Raw genomic sequence first — 19,135 nt, 5'->3', positions numbered from 1 at the left:
ATAAATAGGAAGATAAGGTGCACTGGAACAAGGATCGTTTGTCTCCTCTTCCCAGCAACAGCAAGATTGCTCACACACAAATAAAACTTCCAAGGACAGTTGGTCAGATGATTGGCAAAAGTTCATATGAGTTAACTTCAGGTCAAAAGTTAATATCAAACGATATGTAATTCATTTGAATATATCAGCTAAAGGACAATTTTTGTTTCTACACAGCTAACCTGTCTTGTATCACTTCTTACTGTGCCCATTTCCCTCTCTGTTCGACTAGCTCATTTCCCTTCAATATATTATTTTTAAGACATGTTGAAATGTTTCACATATGTTTTACGTGTTTTCAGTTCCACACTACAATTGTTCCATAAATTAACCCCTTTGTCTGTATTACAATGATATTTTGTGTCAGTCCTCACTGTTTCATGAACATAAAAGTTCCTCTCAGATCATGTGTATTTACCTTGATTTGAAACAACTTTTGGATATTAAAAGGGAGGAGATGATTTTTTTAGCTCTGTACATGATTTAAATTGTTTTGAAGTCATCTAGGTCCTTAACTTTAAGTATGTCCACACACTTCCACACAGTAAGTCATATAAGGAAGTACAAAGGAACAGTACAGGGTTTTTAGTGAAGTCTGTTTCAGGAAATCTTTGACTTTATATCACATTGCAATTGACTCTGATATTTTGGCCTTGATGTATTTTATACGTGGTTTTCAGCATAGTTTATTGTCTATTATTACTCCAAGAAACTTAATTTCTGACACTCCTTCAATTCCCACTTCATTTATCATGAGTTTTTTGTTTTGGTCGGTCAAGGGGTTTCCAAAAATTACAAATTTGGTCTTGCTTAAATTCAGTGTTTGTTCTTACTTTAGCATTTTCAATTCACTTTCCACTGTATCCAAAAGGGGAGAAAGTTCTTACCACAACAAATTAAATTTGTGTCTTCTGCAAATAATATTGTTTTTAGCACTGAGGATTCCTCACATATGTCATTTATGTACATAAAAAACAACAATGGCCCCAAAACTGAACCCTGCGGAACCCCACAGGTGATCTGTATGTGTATTCGATGTGAAGCTATTGATCTTTACATACTGTTCCCTATTTTCCAATTAACTACTTAACCAAGAGAGTGCTACCCCTCTAATTCCCAGTCTTTGCATTTTTTTAAAAAATAGTTGATGGTCTAGGAACACTCCGACCGAATATTCTTTATTTTCTATCGCTGCTGTTATTTCTGCCACAAATTTCGTAAGTGCAAACGAGGTTGTTCTACCAGCCCTAAACCCATACTGTTCTTCATTATTTTTAGTGAGGAATCCATTTAGTGTCTTAGAGAATATTTTTTCCAGTATTTTAGAGAACTGTGAAAGTAACTAAAGTGGTCTATAATTTGAGAAGACATGTCTATCACCAGCTTTGAATATATGTACCATTTTAGCTGTTTTCATTTTGCCTGGAAACACACCAGGATGTAAAGACAGATGAAAGATATGTGTGAGAGGTTTTAAGCCACACTCAACAGTGTTCTCGACCATAGCCAAATCAGTTCCACTGCAGTCTGTAGACTTTTTACTCTTAAATGATTTGACAGTTTCTATTATTTCTCTCTCATCTCTTTCCCTTATAAACACAGAACTTATTACATTTGTGACTGTACTTACTACAATGTCTGTACTGTTAGTATTTGCAATCTTCCCAGCAAAACCAGGATCAACACTAATAAAAAAATTGAATTCATTAACTAAATCAGTATCATAACCAGGTACATTATTCTCAATTTGGAAATGATTTGAGTAGACAAGCAGTTAAAGTGTTTTTCTTCATGTTGTTGTTTCTTCTCAATAAGCTTCTTGTTATTATTTCAAGCATTTTGTTTTTTCATGAACATAAATAACAAATAATGAGCTCAAGGGCACTGTTATACATTAAGTAAAGATTTTCACTGTAAAATGTTATGTAGTGTGTTGGTTGTAAACCTATATTGGACTGATTTAAATTCAATTAAACAGACTAAATGATGTTTTTGTCCTTACTTTAAGTAAATATAGCAATGTATATGGCAGCAAAATGTTCGCAAGTATTTAAAAACAATCAAACAAAAAAAAAAAGCAGAATATTTTTTGAAAATGTCCAGCGTTGTAATGTTGTAGTTGGTCTAAGTGATGGTAAGCATACTATATCATGGCATCATGAAGTTTATGCAAAACATTATTATGCAAAGAATATTGACTACAGTCATGTTATTGAATAAAAATCACAGTATTTCTCTTAACCTTAGTGGAGTTTACGACTGTCATCCCTTTGTAAAGACTCCCAGTAGCTTATATATCCACAATCCTAATGACTTTGCATGAAGGGGAAAACCACACAATTAGAAGCACTGTGCAAAAAAATGGAGTTAGCACAAGATGTCCAAGCTAAAAGCTCCAGCTATATAAAATCTGTTTTACTCTTTACATAATTTGGAGCCTTTTCACTCACTCATGATAACCATGAAATTGATGACATTTAAGGCCTCTTTTTCAGCCACATGACTGTTATGAAAATGAGTGTAATTCTGGTGGTTTTGGCGGTTTTGATGTGGAACCTTACAGTAGTTATTTCTGTAGTGGCCTACATTAGGTTGTGTCTTTGTCCGCTATCTCTTACACGTTATAGAAGAGTATTTGTACTCAAAGCCTACTTAAAACAAGCATCTTCACTGTAAAACAGAAACAGACAGCTTCTACCCTCCCCCCAACCACCCCAAAAGCTTTTACAAGTGGTATTAGTTTCCACAGCAGTCACAAAGACAATCTTATATGTCTGAATTTTCCTCAGAGCCTAGGGACTTCCAACAACACAGGACACACTGCAATGTTTTTTCCAGTTCAGTATTTCCTCTGTCAAACATTTCCGCTACTGAGGATAGTAACTGCAAATATCTTACACTGACACTCTTTGGTAAGCGGGGTTAGTTACCAATAGCTACCGGGGAAAAAGAAATGCTATTCTTTTCCTATTTTGGTTGCGCAAAGGTTGAAACACTTCCTTTATGCCGTGAATAGAAAACATGTGTTTTTCCACTTACAATTTCAGAAATATTGCTCCCCGATGTTTTTTTAATGTTACAACACAAGTGCATTAATACTGCTCTATTTATTAGTTTCTATTAAAGGTCCGGTGTATGATATTCGTAATTATGTTTTCATTCCACGGAATCCACCATGTTGTTTCTGATGTAGATGTAGAACAGACAAACCAAACACTGGATCTACATAGGGCCATTTGATTTTTTGTGTCTGCCACCGTAGTTCTCTACGCTTGGCACATGGGTGAAAGTTTCAGTTCTGCATCCTCACCACTAGAGGCCACTAGATGCCACACACTGGACCTTTAACTAATTAACACAGATTTTATCTTTGTTTTTGTTTTTTTTTGTTTTTTTAAGTTCGACCATTTTGCCACAATAAAGTTGGTCAGCTCTACACTGATCAATTTATTTATATTTATTTGTTACATATGCAGTTCACAGGACTCTTTAAGTATTACAATATTTCTTTATCTACATTATACTTGGCTGCTGCGAAGTGTTGTGATCATTAGGTTTCCCATACTGAAAACTTAGAGTGTTAGCATATGAACAAATTTCAACCACTTGGACAAACCCTACATGCTTTATGACAGTCTTGTTCTGATTGCTAATCAAAGCACTGGAGACACAAAGTAATATCCCTACAGCACTTCATGCAGGCAGGTCTACAGAGTTCGTTTTTTAAGAGTTAATTCGCCATTTGGTTCGCAGGAATTAAGACAACTGACTGTAAGTGTCTTTAAATGGATCTCTAATGAGAAGAAAATAGAAATCCAAAATAAAGTGAAGGCCACACGTTCCATTACGATATCATGGTTCAGTATAATTATCATCACTTTTCAAAAGCAAACATCAGTCTAAAAGGCAACATGTGGCAGGGGGGGGGGGTAACAATGTAAAATGTAAAGCAGAAATTTCTCTTAACATGAAGGGGAATAAATACAACACACTATTCATGTTTAAATATATACATTTAGGCTTGAATTAACCGACTTATTAAAATCCTCTATACATTCATTCAGTCACAGGAAGGCTCACCTACACACACACTCTCACCTCTGGGCATCTCACACAAAAAACTGTTACATTCCTTTAGTCGTTTGAAACAATACACTTGATTTTCAGAATTCATCAACGTGTTTTCTACTTACTCTAAACTTACTATTAAATTTAGATAGAGATGTTTTCGAATATGACCGCATAACCAGTCATTTTTATTTATTTATTTTTTAAAATTTTTTTTAATTACATTCAGAGTTAACACTGCTGATTATTCTTCTCATCACCAATAATAAGGTCAGCTTCGGCATAATTCAACCCACTTTATCTCTATTCAGTCTATTTCCTAACATCAGTATAACTATGTATGGCTGATTAAATGCGCTGTTGTACACACTCATCTAACAGTAAAGTACTCTCCAGCACTAAATTGTGATTAGCACAGTGTTACTTCCAAATTCGTGGATCCTTCTGGTCGCACTTACGTCTCCCTTCTGTTTCTCCTATTATTTGCACTCAGGTCTTTACATGCAGCAATCTTTACATTCAGTCCATCCCTCTGTCTGCATGCTGACTGTACAGTATATCTTGAACATTTCTATTCAGGAAGCACAACCTCATATGTCTCTGTCCCTCCCTCTTGTGTCTGTCCCTGCACCCTGCCTTCCTCATCCTCTTTGTCTGTGTTGATCTGTGCCACTCCCAGTCGGTACAGAGCATCCCTGATCACTACCTCCCCAGGTTGACAGGCCTTCACCACTTCGTTTATCTGCTGACTTACAATGTCTCTGCTGGTGAGAAAATCGACCAAACGGTTGTAAAGGTAGTAATAAGCTGTGTTGTTGAAAACCACAGGTTGCCGCCGTGTATGGCTTACCGCGTAACAGTCCGCATCAAGTGAGTTCTCTGTAGAGTCATTCTCAGCTTTGTCCATCTGCTCTTTCTTCTCTGCCCCCTCGTCGTCCTCCTCTTCCTTCTCTTTCTCCAGCTCAGCCACCAGGCTAACGTAGGGCTCCAGATCTCTGCAGAGGGCCATGGAGTAATGCTCCGATGGAAGAGCTGAAGGTTCCTGAGCAGCTCCAGGAGGATGAACGAGCCAGCAACAAGATGATTTGGTGATGGGGTGGACCTGCTGATTCTCTGCTACCAACGACAAGTCAGCGCTGTACAGCTGGTCTTGTAGCTCAGCACATGACACAAACTAAAAGGAAAGGGGAGAGATTGTCTGAGACTGCCACGTATGTATTCTTGATATAAGTAGTTGTATTACAGGCTCAATCTTTGGTTTAAAATAGATCTACAATACTGTCTACAAAAGGCTAATAATCTTGTTTTACTAAAGCTGAATTGACAGATCTAACTCTTAAATGACAACTACAATGTTTAACTGTTTGTAAATACAGAAAATTCAGGGCTAATTTTTACTTTAGAATCATCTGAGAAATGCAGAATATTCAAAATTGTCTATTTTGAAGTGTACCTTCACTCAAATACATAAAACATTAAAACAACTGGTGGGTAAAGTGATAACACTGATCATCTTGCTACAACGGGCAGCCAGTGCAAGGGCTCTTGGCTCAAACCCGCTGGCCGACTGTGGGGCCCTTCCGAGTTTGCATGTTGTCCCTGTTTCAGCGTGGCTTATCCGGCTTCCTCCCACAGTCCAAAAAACATGCAGCTTAGGCCGTGTGAGCGTGATTGGTGCCCTCTCTATGTGTCAGCTCTGTGATAGTCTAGCGACCAGTGGAGGGTTGGCCCTGCCTCTTGCCCAATGACAGCTGGGATAGGTTCCAGACCTCCATAACAACTAACAGGATAAGAGGTTACGGCAAATATATTAATGAAATGAGTCGGTACATTCCACAGACACTCGGCCAGGTAGATGCTTTGAGCTCCTTCTCGTGTTCTTTAAGTTATTCCTGAGCAGTTTTTGTGCTTATTGAAAAATACAATCAACATTTTCAAATGACTCTTATAATATATGCATTATGTTTTTGTATGTTTTTCGTTCTAGACTAAATTGTGCTACATTCTGACTGTTTTCTGTTTTTTTTTTTTTTCTGTTAGGGTAGTTGACTAATCTAAATTTACTTCTGTGTGAATGTCAGGGAATTTAGTCTTTAGGAACATCCCTGAAGAACATTTGTATAATTTCTACAATAAAAAAAACAAACAAATCCAGCCTTGACTATTTTAGTTTCGAATTTTATCCAACACATCACATCACTCACCTCTGGCTTTTCGAAAGGGTCAGAGAAGCAGCCTTGGTTCCTCCCCCACATTTGGCTTGCCATTTCTGGGTATTGCATGTCAGCACAGAGTGCCACCTCACATGCACAGTCACTAACATAGACTGGGGGCCAGTAGCGGGAGGAGAGCAGCAGGTCTACGTGGTCCCGAGCCGTCTCTCCTCTCACTAGGTACTTAGAGCCACACACCACCTGTAGGCACAAAGACAGAAATGGAAAAGCCTTTCCAAAGTCTTAAATACAAAAGGGACATTTGAGTATACATTTTTACAGTGCTCATCTATCATACATGTGTTCGTCATATATGATTGTTTTGGCTGTGGTTTTTACCTTGTGGGGGCAGACCTTGGAGAGTTTTCCAGCAGTGAGATGTGGAGGGGGCTGTGGAGCCGTTGAAAGACCGCCGTGAACAAGTGTGTACAAGGAGATCAGGGAGGTCAGCAGCTCATTCTAACACAGACGGACACAGAACAGAGGCTTTTATTTAATCTATCTTCCCCTACAAATACAGGCACACCAGAATAAGTAGATATAAGGTGAACGTGAACACAGAGCAATAAATAAGAAAACCATCTTTCAAATAAATTCTGCCTCATTTTATAGAAAGCAAAATGACTTGCTAAAATAGCAAGACAGTAAAGTCTTACATGAAGAGGAGGAGAGGAGGGGATTTCCTGTTCTTTAGGCCACAAACTCATCACATGATAAGAATAGTTCTTCAGACAGTAACACTCTTGCTGGTATTTTACGGTCAACATGCTTACTTCCAGTCATTAGGCATTTTCTGACCGGAGAAACTTTCTCATAGCTCTAGGAACTCCCCTATTTATTGTGTCTGCATTGCATGAACATCATGACTGTTTTTGCTCAAACAGTAACACTAATACTCTAGATAGTATTTAACGGTAAAATAGTTTACTTCCAGGCATCAGAAGATTTCTGACAGGAAGGACATTTTCACAGCTGCCATTATAAAAACCTGTCAGCCGTGGAAACAACAGCTTGTGATTAAATAAATGAAGGAAAACATGGACAAATGGCCCAACAGCAAAATCCAGGCTTTACTGAGCATCAGGGCTTATTTTGCTTGTTGATTAATCTTCCAATTATTTTCTAAATTTATCTGTTTGGGCTATAAAATGTCAAGATGATGTACCCAAGTGTCTTGTTTTATTTACAACCCAAGGATACTAAGTTTAGACAACTGTAGACACCAGAAAATATTGACATATAAAAATGCTGGATTCAGAGAATTTTTTCTTTTCTTGGAAAAAATACTCAACCCGAGTAACTGATTATCAAATTAGTTTGTAGTTAATTTAATCTTCCCAGATCCCAGATCAGTTTGGTTCAAAAACGTGCGAACAAACCCATTTGTTTCTGTCTCTCTCTCTCTCTCTCTCACACACACACACACACACACACACACACAAACCTTGGTCGAGCCTGGGCTGAGGCTTGCCCCGCAGCAGTCCAGTATTGTTCTCAGCTCGTCTTCACTATGATCTTCAATCTTGTCAAGTCTAAGCTGACCATCATGAATGAGGCGCACCAAAACTGATGGATCTCCTGAAAACAGATAAAGAAAAAACATTCTCTCAAAAATGAGTTCTTAAAGCTCACACAAGCCATTGCAACTACAATTAAGAGATTACTTATGTAGTTATTTATAAAAATTCCTTAGAGAAATTATTACTTAATGTAACTCTGTACTGCATGGAAGAACATGTTAAACACATAACAATAAACTGCTATCCTTGCATGCTTTCTGCATCATCATACTAACATTATCTATCCATAACAAACAGAGCATAAAATCCCTCTGAATGTAATCACTTTTTTCCATCTCCCTCTCTATGAAGCCGCATTGCCCTTTTTTCACTTCAAAAGAATATACTTGAGAATTTCCTGTCACAGTGTTAATGCATATGAAGGATGAAATTCAGCAGTGGGTGCAGGAATGGGGCTTTCTAGGGAGGTTTTGGGGGAAATGTTCAGTTTTTAGTGGTCCTGTGTGGCTCACTGGAGGCAAATCATTCCCATATACTCTAAATGGTCCCAAACTGAGTTTATATAGGAATGCCATTCACAAATTGTTATGCACAGTATTCAAGACTCAAACCCCACTGTACTTGGAGGCTCTCTTTTTGGGACACATTCTGTCAAAAATGTCTAAATCCTGTACCACTTAAATTGGAAGATTGGTACAGGATAATTTTGAAAATATTTAAAATGAAAAATTTGATTTTGAGGATCCAAAAAAAAAAAAACCAGATTCTATGAAATTTCTAATAAATGAATACAATCAATTTATCCGGTTCTAATATCTGTAGTTATATATTTAATAGAGTGTGACAGATTGAAGTAGAAGTATAAATAGGTATGTAGGCTGTATGTGTGTGTGTGTGTGTGTGTGTGTGTGTGTGTGTGTGTGTGTGTATACAGGCAAATATAGATGTGCTTTAGTGTAGATGTGTTACACATGTATATGAGTTGTGTCTATACATGGATATACCAGTATACTCCTTGAAGTGAAGACAGAGGACTGAAAGTGCTGCATTGAAATACCTCTTTCTGTACATAAACATAAAGAGCCGTTAACTTTTTTACACTTTAAGTCTCCTAAAGACAACGTTTTAATTTGTTGCTGTTTTTTTAATGGATTTTTGTTAGGTGCCAAAAAATAAGATCTGTGGTTAAAACAAGCTTCGGACACTTTCGTGTTTTGGTCTATGATATAAATTACACCAGTAAACATGGCACTTACAAATTCTGAAACTTTCTAAAATAAGGCCGTTGCTCACAAGTGGCTACAATATCACATAGAACGCAGCTTAATAGCCTCGTTGTGGTGGTGACGCTGAAGTCACGGGATCGTGGTGTAGTTAATTTATGACTTCATGTCAGCTTTTTCCCTCTGGCAATTGCAATTACACTTTGAAAAATTCATCAAAGTGGTGTTGATTTCTTTTTACTGTTTTGTTGAATAAAACAAATAAGAATTATAAATTCTGTTTGCCACCAAATTTATTTCCGCAATAATCCAAAATCTAATAGCAAAATACCACTGGAATTTTGTAGAGGGAACTATGGCGATGCTAAATTCTACAAAAAAAACATCATCCCTGTACCATGTATATAAAAAACTGGCAAACGTTTTTTTTGTAAAAATAAAAATATAAATATCAAAGGTTTTGTGCACTTCGTGATGTCGCACTTTTAAAACAAGAATATTCAGCAGTAGTTTTTAAGAATCACATACCTGAGGGCTGCTGTGTGTGTGACAGGACCTTGTCCTTCTCTGTGTTTATGACAGAGGGACTCCTCATGAGCGGGGGAATGAAGGGAGCAATGATAGAAGCATCCACCCGTGTGATAGGGATGTCAGTGGGGAAAGTCGCTTGCTCAATAGCCTCACTCTCCATGGTCAGCCAGAAGTCATCCATGTGTACCTCATCTGAAACTGAACACTCGGGCCAGGTAAACTGTGCAGGACATGAAATGTTTGTCAGCTTGTGGAGAGGTCACGAAAGTATGGAGCATATACATGCAAAAGCATATATGCAAAACCAGGCAATAACCTCTGGGTCCAACATAGAAGTGCCAAATGACCACTTGAGGCTGACTAAAAAAGTGAGTCAATCTCTCTATGTTAAAATGCCCAACTTAACAGCAGAAATACACATTAAAAACCTGGTACAAATCATGTTTTTGGTCTCTAGCTAATTTCTCCACGAGTATGTTGCCATGATTCTTTTGGGGGCTTTTATTTCACACTTTTTTTTCTTGCATTCATCTCTCACCTCCACATTCTTCAGCTCCAGTACATTTCTTGTGTATCGCTGTGCAATCTCAAGTTTAGGAGCAACACCACAAATGCCGCAGATCATGTCATTGTAATCTCGCACTGTGAGACACTCAAAGGCCCAGTAACCACTCAGGAGAAACTCTTGAATTTGCGATAACTCCTCTGGACTCAGAGCATGGACTGATGCAAAAGAGGAGGACACAATGAAAGTCATAAAAAACAAATTTAAATGACAGAAGATGAAGAAGACTGAAAATAATGAAAATCCAAGGTAACATTGAGCAAAAAATGCAGCAGAATGCAGAGTAAAGTGTTACCAGGATGACTGGGAACGTTGTCTAGTATGGTCCTGGCTGCATGAGCAGGAGGTTGGCCCAGTTTGATACAGGCCCTTATCTTCAGTAACAGGTCAATACTAACCAGCAGTCGGTTCCCAATGTTGAACAACCCTGTTAAAAAAATAATCAATATTTTAATTCACAGAGTAAACGCACAGCAGGCCATATATCACAGTTTAAAAAATCTTCCACAGCAAAAGTTCATATAAAAACCGATGAACTCCTGTAATTAATTAATTAAAATACCAATGTAATATGGTGCTGTGCTAATTTCATTATGAATCATTTGTTTTAAATGTTTTTATTTTATTCTTTTTTAAATTTTCCTTTTTAAAAACACCTTTTTATGCAAATGTGCATACATGATGCCATAAATTGTATAAGTGTTTGCCACATTGTGAAAAGTTCTTCTTCTGATCAAAAAAACAGAGAGTGACATATATAAATAGACAGTGGAAAAAAAACAAACCATATAGGCAGATGTACAGACAAGAACATGAAGCAGTTATGATGATGTATGTGATGTGATAAGAGCCCGGGAGTAGAAATTAGATTAGATAAAGTAGGGTATGTGTGGGTAATTTGTGTGTGTGTGTGTGTGTGTGTGTGTGTGTGTGTGTGTTTGTGTGTTTTTGGATGCTTGTATGAAAAGAAGTCATCTCTGAACAACACGACCGGAAGCCCCAGAGGGGGAAAGACAGGCCGGCTCAGCAAAACAACAGTTCTTTTTATTTTTTATTTCCTGACAAAACAGCTGTGTATTACTCAAATGCACATAAGTATGAAAAAAACATTTATTCAAAAATAAAGTAAATCTTCCTCAGGACAAGCTGATTATACGCACTTTAGTCACTGTGACTAAGCATTGAGGTAACCATAAAAACATGGGTAAAACACTGGTGTCTAGCTGTAGTCTTGTACCCACAAATAGAACACAACAGCTGCGGCAACACAGAGTTTCTGTTAAAACACTGGTAAAAACACTTCAGCAGTCACCTCTGACACAATGGAGGACATAAACCAAGAGTAAGGATAATCTCTGAGGCTTCAGTACAAAACAAAGTGACTGAACATTGTCCAGAGGTCCCATATTTTTTTTTAAACGCAACATTTTTAAATCACTTTTCAATCATATTTTACCCTATTTATAAGTTTAAGGCCTATATAGCAATGATCAGGCACAACAATTAGCATGGTTAGTGTCCGTCTCTCAAAAGCCACACATTAATAAACACACACTCCTGTGCATTGGCAGATAAGGAAATTGTCAGCTCTTGCTATCTTAACCCGCTCGTTAGACATTCCTAACACCCACTAGCTGCATACACCACTGTGTATCATGTGATACTAGAGGCATTTCAACAGTCAGCACAGCGAGATTTACCTAACCTATTTTGTGCAACATTAGACCTATTTTGGGATTTGTACGTACATGTTTAAATAATGGCTGAGATAATGTATATTTTAAACTCTTTCAAAGCATTTTTTCATGTCTTATACAGGAATTTAATGACCTGAATGTAAAGTTGTAAGTGGTGCTGTTTACCTGGATGCAGGTCTGTGAAGCTGTGCAGAGCCAGACACTGAATGTTGAGACACACCTTGAGCTGAAGAGTGGCTGTCTGGATCAGTGTCTCAGTGAGCAGCCAGCAGTCCACTTGTCCTGCAACGGTACTATGATGGACAAGCACACACACACACACAAACATAAGAGCAAACTTTGGGGAACAGGACATCAACATAACATGCTGATATTGAAATATTAAAGCCAGAAACAGGAGAGCCAGAATGCAGAAACTCATCCTCTCACCTCTGACCTCCTTTGAAGAGAGGGTAGTTACACAAGCCACAGTGAGTAGCTGCCGATTCATAGAACTGAGGCCACCCAGATTCTACCAACGTCTCCGTCTCTACGCTGTCCTTGTGCTCCTGGTCACCTGGTTGAACCAAGATGATCTGGAGACTGTTGAGCTCCTGGATGAGGGTCAGTGTTTCCTGCAGCTCGGTCTCACTCTCAGGAATCTGCAGAGAACGTTGCAGTAACTGCAGGGTATTCTGCCGCTGGATGTCCTTCTGAGCAGGACTCAGGACCTGGTACGGGTCGAGCAGAGTCTCCGACTGAGAGAGGAAAAAAGAAAATCCACATTACATGATGTAAAAGAGAGTTTTGAGGTGAGTGGCTAATAATCTGTTCTATTAAAGTGGTATAATGCTACAGCAAAGAAAAAAGATCGGGGGAGAAAAGATTGAGATTTATGGGCTTGTTCATGAGTTTGTTTCAGCAATGATTTCCTGCATCATTGCAATGTAGAAATTCTGATGTAAAAATACAGCTCTTACCATAGACTGTATATAAAGATGAACAACATGAGAGTGCCCCGTAAGTGTAACTTTTCAATCTTGATCGCCCCCTGGTGTCTGTTCTTACGACCTCTAGTACTACTACGGGGACTAATATATTTTTATATAAAAAAATTACAAACTGTGAAGACAAACGATATACAGATGGTCAAAATTACACAAAGAGGAAAACTGCAATGATTAATGACCTGACATCAAAGACTTGTTGTTAGGCCGAGATTTATGGATACTGAGAAGCAACTGCTGCTCAGGGATCTAAGGGTACAAGATAGAGCTGGAAACTAATCATACACTTGAGGACAACCTCGAGGAAGTAAGCTTTCACCTTTGCTCCCTTGGCATTCTTCTGGGTCAGCTCACAGCCACATTTAGGGCACACTGCAGGTTTGTGTCTGTTCTTATACATGTAGTCACACGACGGGTTCTTACATCGACCCCTTCCTCGTGCCGTAGACAGACCCAAATCCTAAAAGAATAAAGAAAAAGTGAAGAAAAAAGAAAACTAAGTAAAAGGGACATTTAGTGAACTGTAATAAGAAAAGGTTAATTTGTAAAGTGAATAGCAGTGTACTGACAAAGCTGGAAACGGTGTGTTGTTTAAAAGGCACGACTGACACGATATTCACTCTCCTATCAACCAGTGAAGACACAGGCTGGTTTCCATCTGCTGAGACAGAAGAATCCTACAGAGAGACATGCAAAATGTCAGGATATTGGACCAAATCTGCATCTTAGCTTTTTTCTATTTGTATGTGTGTTTTTTAGAGTGTGAGTGTGGGAGTGTTTGTGTTAACCTGCTTAGCTTTGGTTGCCGGGACCGCCTGGCCGAGCTGCTTTAAAGTGCTTGGTTTGAGACCTGAGAAACTCTCTCGAGGCACTGTGGTTAGACAATGACCAAATCAGCAAAGAGCAGAGACATCAGAAAATGCAGTCACCCATATACAAACATATCACTTCCTCTGTATAAACAAAGGTAATCTGTATATGCCGATAAGAAACACTGACAAAAAATACAATAAAACCACAAGCAAACCACAAACTCTCATTTAATCGTAGCATAATACAAATAAAATCAATTGATGCAAAGTACCGGTGGATGATTTGCTGTTGTTTGCACTCTGACACTTTCCTTTTTCAGGTGGGACAGTTATGATCTGGAACACAGCACGGCCTGGAACATAAACACAAGCCAAATCCATATTGTAACACTTTAATTTAACACTGACAACAGAATATTGCCTGAGTGCTGCATGTTTTATCCCACCTGTGCTGTAGTAGGCAGGAAGGATGGGTCTCACAGGCCTCTTTTGAACAGTGGCATTGCTTCTGTGTTGACCTGGGACTGTCGTGCCCTGAAGACCGTCTTTCATCTGTCTACTCAGCGACAGAAGGAAAATACATCAAGTAAGATACACACTTTGATCAACACTTGCAAAGAAAATGGCTGTAACAACACACAAAGGTAACATTATAATCCTGTCCAAACATATTTTTGGATTAACAAAAGGTATTCAAGTAAATAAAATAAATATAGGGTATCTACTGGCAAATATGGCACTTTTTAGACCCTTTCAAGATAATTTTTAACCTAATTCAAGACAAACTTTTGGACAAATAATTTTTGGATTATTCAAGCAATGCAGATACATGTAAAGAGGTGTAGTATGTAAGTTTAATGCAGGAATATGGTTACCAGAGTGTGTTGGATGAATCTACATTTTGCCAACAGGCAAGTGCAAGTATAGAATAAAAAGTAAGAGTTGGTTTCAGTGACAGGTGTTAAGATTTGCAACATCAGCGATGTGAATGCAGAAGATCTTGACCTATTGTAACAGAGAAAAATTAAAAGATGGATAAATGAATTTAGATTAAATATTTGTGGCAATTCAGACCTCACACATTCCAATTTAACACTATTCAATGACTTTTAAGGCCTAATATTTATTTGAATAATTCATTTAAGATATTTTAAGACTTTTTAAGAACCTGCAGACACACTGAAACAACTATTTTAGTTACACATACAGTTAGCCTAAGTTATGTACGTATACTTACTGCACTTAAGCATTAAAGCACCATTCTGTAAATGGTGTACAGCACAGTTTTCACAGTCCACATGGTCGACATGCAACTGGGGCCCTTGTAACAAACAGAACATGCTTAAAAAACTGATGTTAAAACTTCATGGGCGCTACCTTGTTTGTTCCTGCTCTCTGGTGCTGCTGCCCTCTGGTGGCTTTACATCTGGAACTGCACGCTGCTTTTTGAGGGACCGTTGAACTTCTTTTTTGCTCTCAGTGATGTTTGTTTTACCAGCATTAGCATTCCCCTCCTGTGTGGCAGGGGGTATGGGTTGGCAGCTTTCTTTAATCTTGGTTTCAGCTTTCTGTGGTAATTGCTTGGATGCAGCCTCTCTCTCCTGTGTCTTCTTTGCCTATTACATAAATGCAGCCAAAGTTTACTGACGTGATACGCAAGTCAAAACTGGAGGCTGAATCTTTGGATGTTCACATGAGATTGATCATCCCAAACTGTATGTGCAGATTATGCTTGACACTTACAGCAGATATCCATTTTCCACCCAAGTGGCTCCCACATTCAGGGCACGTTGGTGGCTTGTGGCGGGTGACATATACAAATGAGCATCCAGGGTTTGGACACCTCCCTCGACCTCTGCGGGTGTATGTCTTCACAGACTGCAAAAAAGAGAGAAACATGGAAGTTCATTTCTCTAAACTGCTATTACCACCCCCAAATATCTTAAATCTAAATGATGATATTCCTGATTTACTTTTTCTGTGTGTAGACTGTTTGCCAATTTCAACGTTGACATGTATACATTTATAAGTGAATAATGTGGGTACATACCATTTTATAGGAAGGTCTTGCACTTTGTTCTACACTGGCTCCTACTGAGACCATCATCACTGGGCCCACAGAGCTGACACCTGGCAAAGACTTAGGCTCCAGCAGGTTCTGAAGGAAAGGACAGATCACTTCACTGCATTAGTTTAACCACATCTTTATGATTAAATTGGTCAAGATCTGAAATTTCTTGAAAAATGTGATATGCTTACTGGTAGAAGGACATTTAAGTCTCACCTGAGTGGGTATAATGGCAACAACCTGTGTAGTTTCTCCCTGTATCTGCTGCACCATTGTCCCACCATAACCACAACCAGCCAATCTTGTCTCATTTCCTTTCAGCGTGACCCCATTTGCTGTGAGGCCAGCAGAGCCATGTGGGACGTCTGTGGCGGCCGGGGATTTGCATGAGACAGAGGAGGAAGAGGAGGATGGGATTCCTCGGAGAGCGGAGGGATTAGACGCCACTTCCGTTTCCTCAGCAATATCATCAATAACAATGGACTGCTCAGAAAGCTCCACCTCACCGGCCAACCCAAGAGGTGTGAACTGAGGCTCTTGGGTGACAGAGATGGAGGGCAGGCCTCCCTCCACTGGAGAGTCCAGAGTCTGCACGCTCACCTCTGGCTGAGAGCCGCCTAGCTGCTGATTTGAAGAGCAGCCTTTAGACAGGAGAAAGTAACTGGCCCTGGGGAGGATTTTGCGGAAGCCCGGAGGGTCTTTAGAGGGGCTCAGAGACGACTGAGAGAAAAGCACAATCGAGAATATTATTCATGACTATTCCTGGATTCACTTTGACATCATACTAGACACCAGTGGATGAGCTGCTGTCAAGACAAAGCAGGCAAAAGCTGGTTATCTTTGCTCTGGTACTTGATGCTGATGAGTCTCTCTGTTCCGAATTTGTCTGTACTTACATGAGCCAAATGTATTCATTACAGGTAAAATCAGTCAGATTGACAACAAGTGCTCTGACAATCATATAGAAGGTCAACAGCAAAAAAGGAAAACCTTTTGAAAAGTTTGGCTTGGGTTGTCTGCTTGGTACTATCATTTATTTACTACTGCAAGCTGTGCTGATGTAACAGGCAGTGGCATAAAGTAGTTAAAATGGGCCTCGTGCAGGCTATTATGAGGGTCCCCTGTGTGTGTTAGTTACTGTGTAAGTTATAAACTTAAAGTAGCCACCAAATAATCTTATCATCTCATCTGATCAAATAGAGACTTGACACTGGATAACACCAACATACATAGTAAACAGAAATCATCACTGCATACATGAATATGCAAAATTACTAAAGAAAATAAAGAACTATAAATTTCATTGAATAGTTTTTTTTAGCTTATTTATAATGTAGAATAAACGTATATTTTATGACATATTTTGTTATATATTGCTATTGACTAATCTATAAAATAAATTTAAAAAAAGATGAAAACTACAATGGAGATGGGTTTCCCTTCTTAAAGACATATGTGGCAAATGGCAATATTTTCTATTTATTTTGATTTTTTCTCTGAACACAGTTAATATTTCTAAGTTAGCAATGTGAACTACTATAGGGGCTAGTTTTCTGCCAAACATATTGTGGATGCAACACTGCGACCACCCTGCCTGAACTGTCTATATTCACGCCCCTGGCAACAGATATCAGAACTTATTTATCACGAGAGGTTAATACTTCTGACCTGCATGTTCAGTTTATTATAGCCTATAACCTATTTTGTACATTTTTATCATGTCAGTGATCAGTGACACTGTTTAACATTAGTTGTGTCAGTTTTATCTTTTACTTGGCACCAACGATAACACAGTTTCTTCTGAAAAAAAAGTTCATTTTTAACATCAAAAATAAGCAGTATATATATATTGAACACAGCAAGATATCTAAATAAGCACTTTTCCCACTTTCAGAATAGGTTTCTTTATTAGATCCCATAATAAATAATATTAATAAATCTACCTTGTACCTTTATTCTGATGTTGTTTCCATTAGCAAATTTAATCAGTGAAATTAAAGGCTCCAGGGATGCTCAGATGTACTGGTTTGCTTAAATAAAAAAGTTGAGGATGCAGCTTACTGTGTCTGTGCCCTCCTTCTCCGACTTGGCTTTCTCCAGATAGTAGCCTTTCTCAGCTACACTGAGCCTTCTCCAGCTCTCACTGATTCTCTTGTTGATCTCTGACTGTGGCAGATTAGGGATTTCCTGTTGCATAATCTGGTGAACGTCAAAGTAGTAAAGCAGGTAGGCAGACCTAAAACAGACAGATTCCATCAATTAGTACATGATAACGGGAGAGACGAGACTCCAGCCCTTTTTATGACAGGGCCATGATTTGTGTCATGATACCGTTACAGCTGTGTGAACGTCCTTTGGGGTATGTACATCACCTTGGCTTCTTAGGTTTCTCAGCATTGTCTTCTTGAGCTTTGCTCTTCCTCTTCTTTGGGGTGGACGCCTCCGTTTGGCTGTAGCAGCTCTCCCCATCCTCATTCAGTTTCAAAACCTCAATCACCTCAACTTTCTCCATGATCTCCAAAGGTATAGGGTCAACTAGAAAAAAAATGAGATTAGTTGGTTGTTCATGTTTGTAGCTTTATGAATGTAGAGTTTGTAGCAGGGATGTTGTATCAGACTGTATTACTTTAAGCTAAAGTGGGGTTTGTTTAATATACATTGCTTTGCACAATTCCATGCTTTTACACCCTCATTTGTACTATTTAAAACATGTAAACAGACACATGATTGTGCAGCTTCACTTCTCTACACTTTAATCACAACACTGGATTTCTGGAGTTAATGACAGCTCAGTGGGGAGCTATATCTCTAAAGGGTAAATAGAGATACATTGTCTATTAAAAGACAAAGAAAGTAGGACAGAGTGACTAAAGGCTGGTTCTTCATGCAGAGAGAATAAAGCTCTGCTGTATCTTAATCTAATATAATGGGAGCTTGTCATGCATAAGGCTCATAGGGAGACTAATAAAGCGCTACCATGTTAAAAACACGGGTCCTTCCCTGCTTTAAAAGTAGGTTTAATGGCGTGTGCGTATACTGCCTGCTCAGTCAGTGAGTTATCCAATGAAATGCCTTCTTATTGAAGCCTTACCTACGATGACCCAGGGCTCTACAAACGGCTCTGAACAACCTTTAAGAGTCGCCGACAAAATCAGGCATTTTGCCGATGGTAAATGATGCTGAAATTCCCAAATGATTCATCTTAAATCACGGATTTTGCGATGCATTAATGTCTGTAAAGTAGCTTCGTTTCTCGTCGACTTGTAAAAAAACATGGCGGTTTGTTGCTATGCTCTCAAACCAATCAGATACCGGAATAAACACGTACGGGCCAATCACGCAACACGTTTTAGACACGTGAAAGTAACGTGTGCGTCGTGTCTCAACGGGAAAAAAATACATGAAAAAATCCC

At 38.7% G+C, this 19,135-nt stretch overlaps 1 protein-coding gene across 1 annotated transcript; it reads right to left on the bottom strand.

Moving 5' to 3' along the window:
* Window positions 1–3,484: 3,484 nt before the first annotated feature.
* Window positions 3,485–18,956, bottom strand: hmgxb3 (HMG box domain containing 3). Its single transcript, XM_042493796.1, has 21 exons — window positions 18,814–18,956; window positions 18,095–18,257; window positions 17,784–17,958; window positions 15,939–16,442; window positions 15,705–15,812; window positions 15,398–15,532; window positions 15,032–15,270; window positions 14,101–14,210; window positions 13,927–14,007; window positions 13,631–13,713; window positions 13,412–13,519; window positions 13,162–13,302; window positions 12,286–12,593; window positions 12,022–12,149; window positions 10,455–10,586; window positions 10,133–10,317; window positions 9,592–9,814; window positions 7,765–7,898; window positions 6,660–6,779; window positions 6,312–6,521; window positions 3,485–5,281 (listed from the first exon to the last, which is right to left on the bottom strand). Exons 2-21 carry the CDS (start codon window positions 18,232–18,234, stop codon window positions 4,679–4,681), a joined length of 3,867 nt encoding a protein of 1,288 aa, XP_042349730.1. The 5' UTR covers window positions 18,235–18,257; window positions 18,814–18,956; the 3' UTR covers window positions 3,485–4,678.
* Window positions 18,957–19,135: the final 179 nt, after the last annotated feature.

Source organism: Plectropomus leopardus, chromosome 9, assembly GCF_008729295.1.
Source record: "Plectropomus leopardus isolate mb chromosome 9, YSFRI_Pleo_2.0, whole genome shotgun sequence".
NCBI classification, from domain to species: domain Eukaryota; kingdom Metazoa; phylum Chordata; class Actinopteri; order Perciformes; family Serranidae; genus Plectropomus; species Plectropomus leopardus.
Note: the sequence above shows the minus strand (reverse complement) of the source record. Positions and strands in the feature narration are given on the sequence as shown.

Coding starts and splice junctions, on each gene's coding strand:
- hmgxb3 (XM_042493796.1), bottom strand. CDS start 18,234: ATGGAGAAAGTTGAGGTGATTGAGGTTTTGAAACTGAATGAGGATGGG. Junction 12,594..13,161: donor AGAATGCCAAGGGAGCAAAG/GTGAAAGCTTAC, acceptor TTCCTCTCTCAG/TCGGAGACTCTGCTCGACCC. Junction 10,318..10,454: donor CAACGTTCCCAGTCATCCTG/GTAACACTTTAC, acceptor CTTTTGCATCAG/TCCATGCTCTGAGTCCAGAG.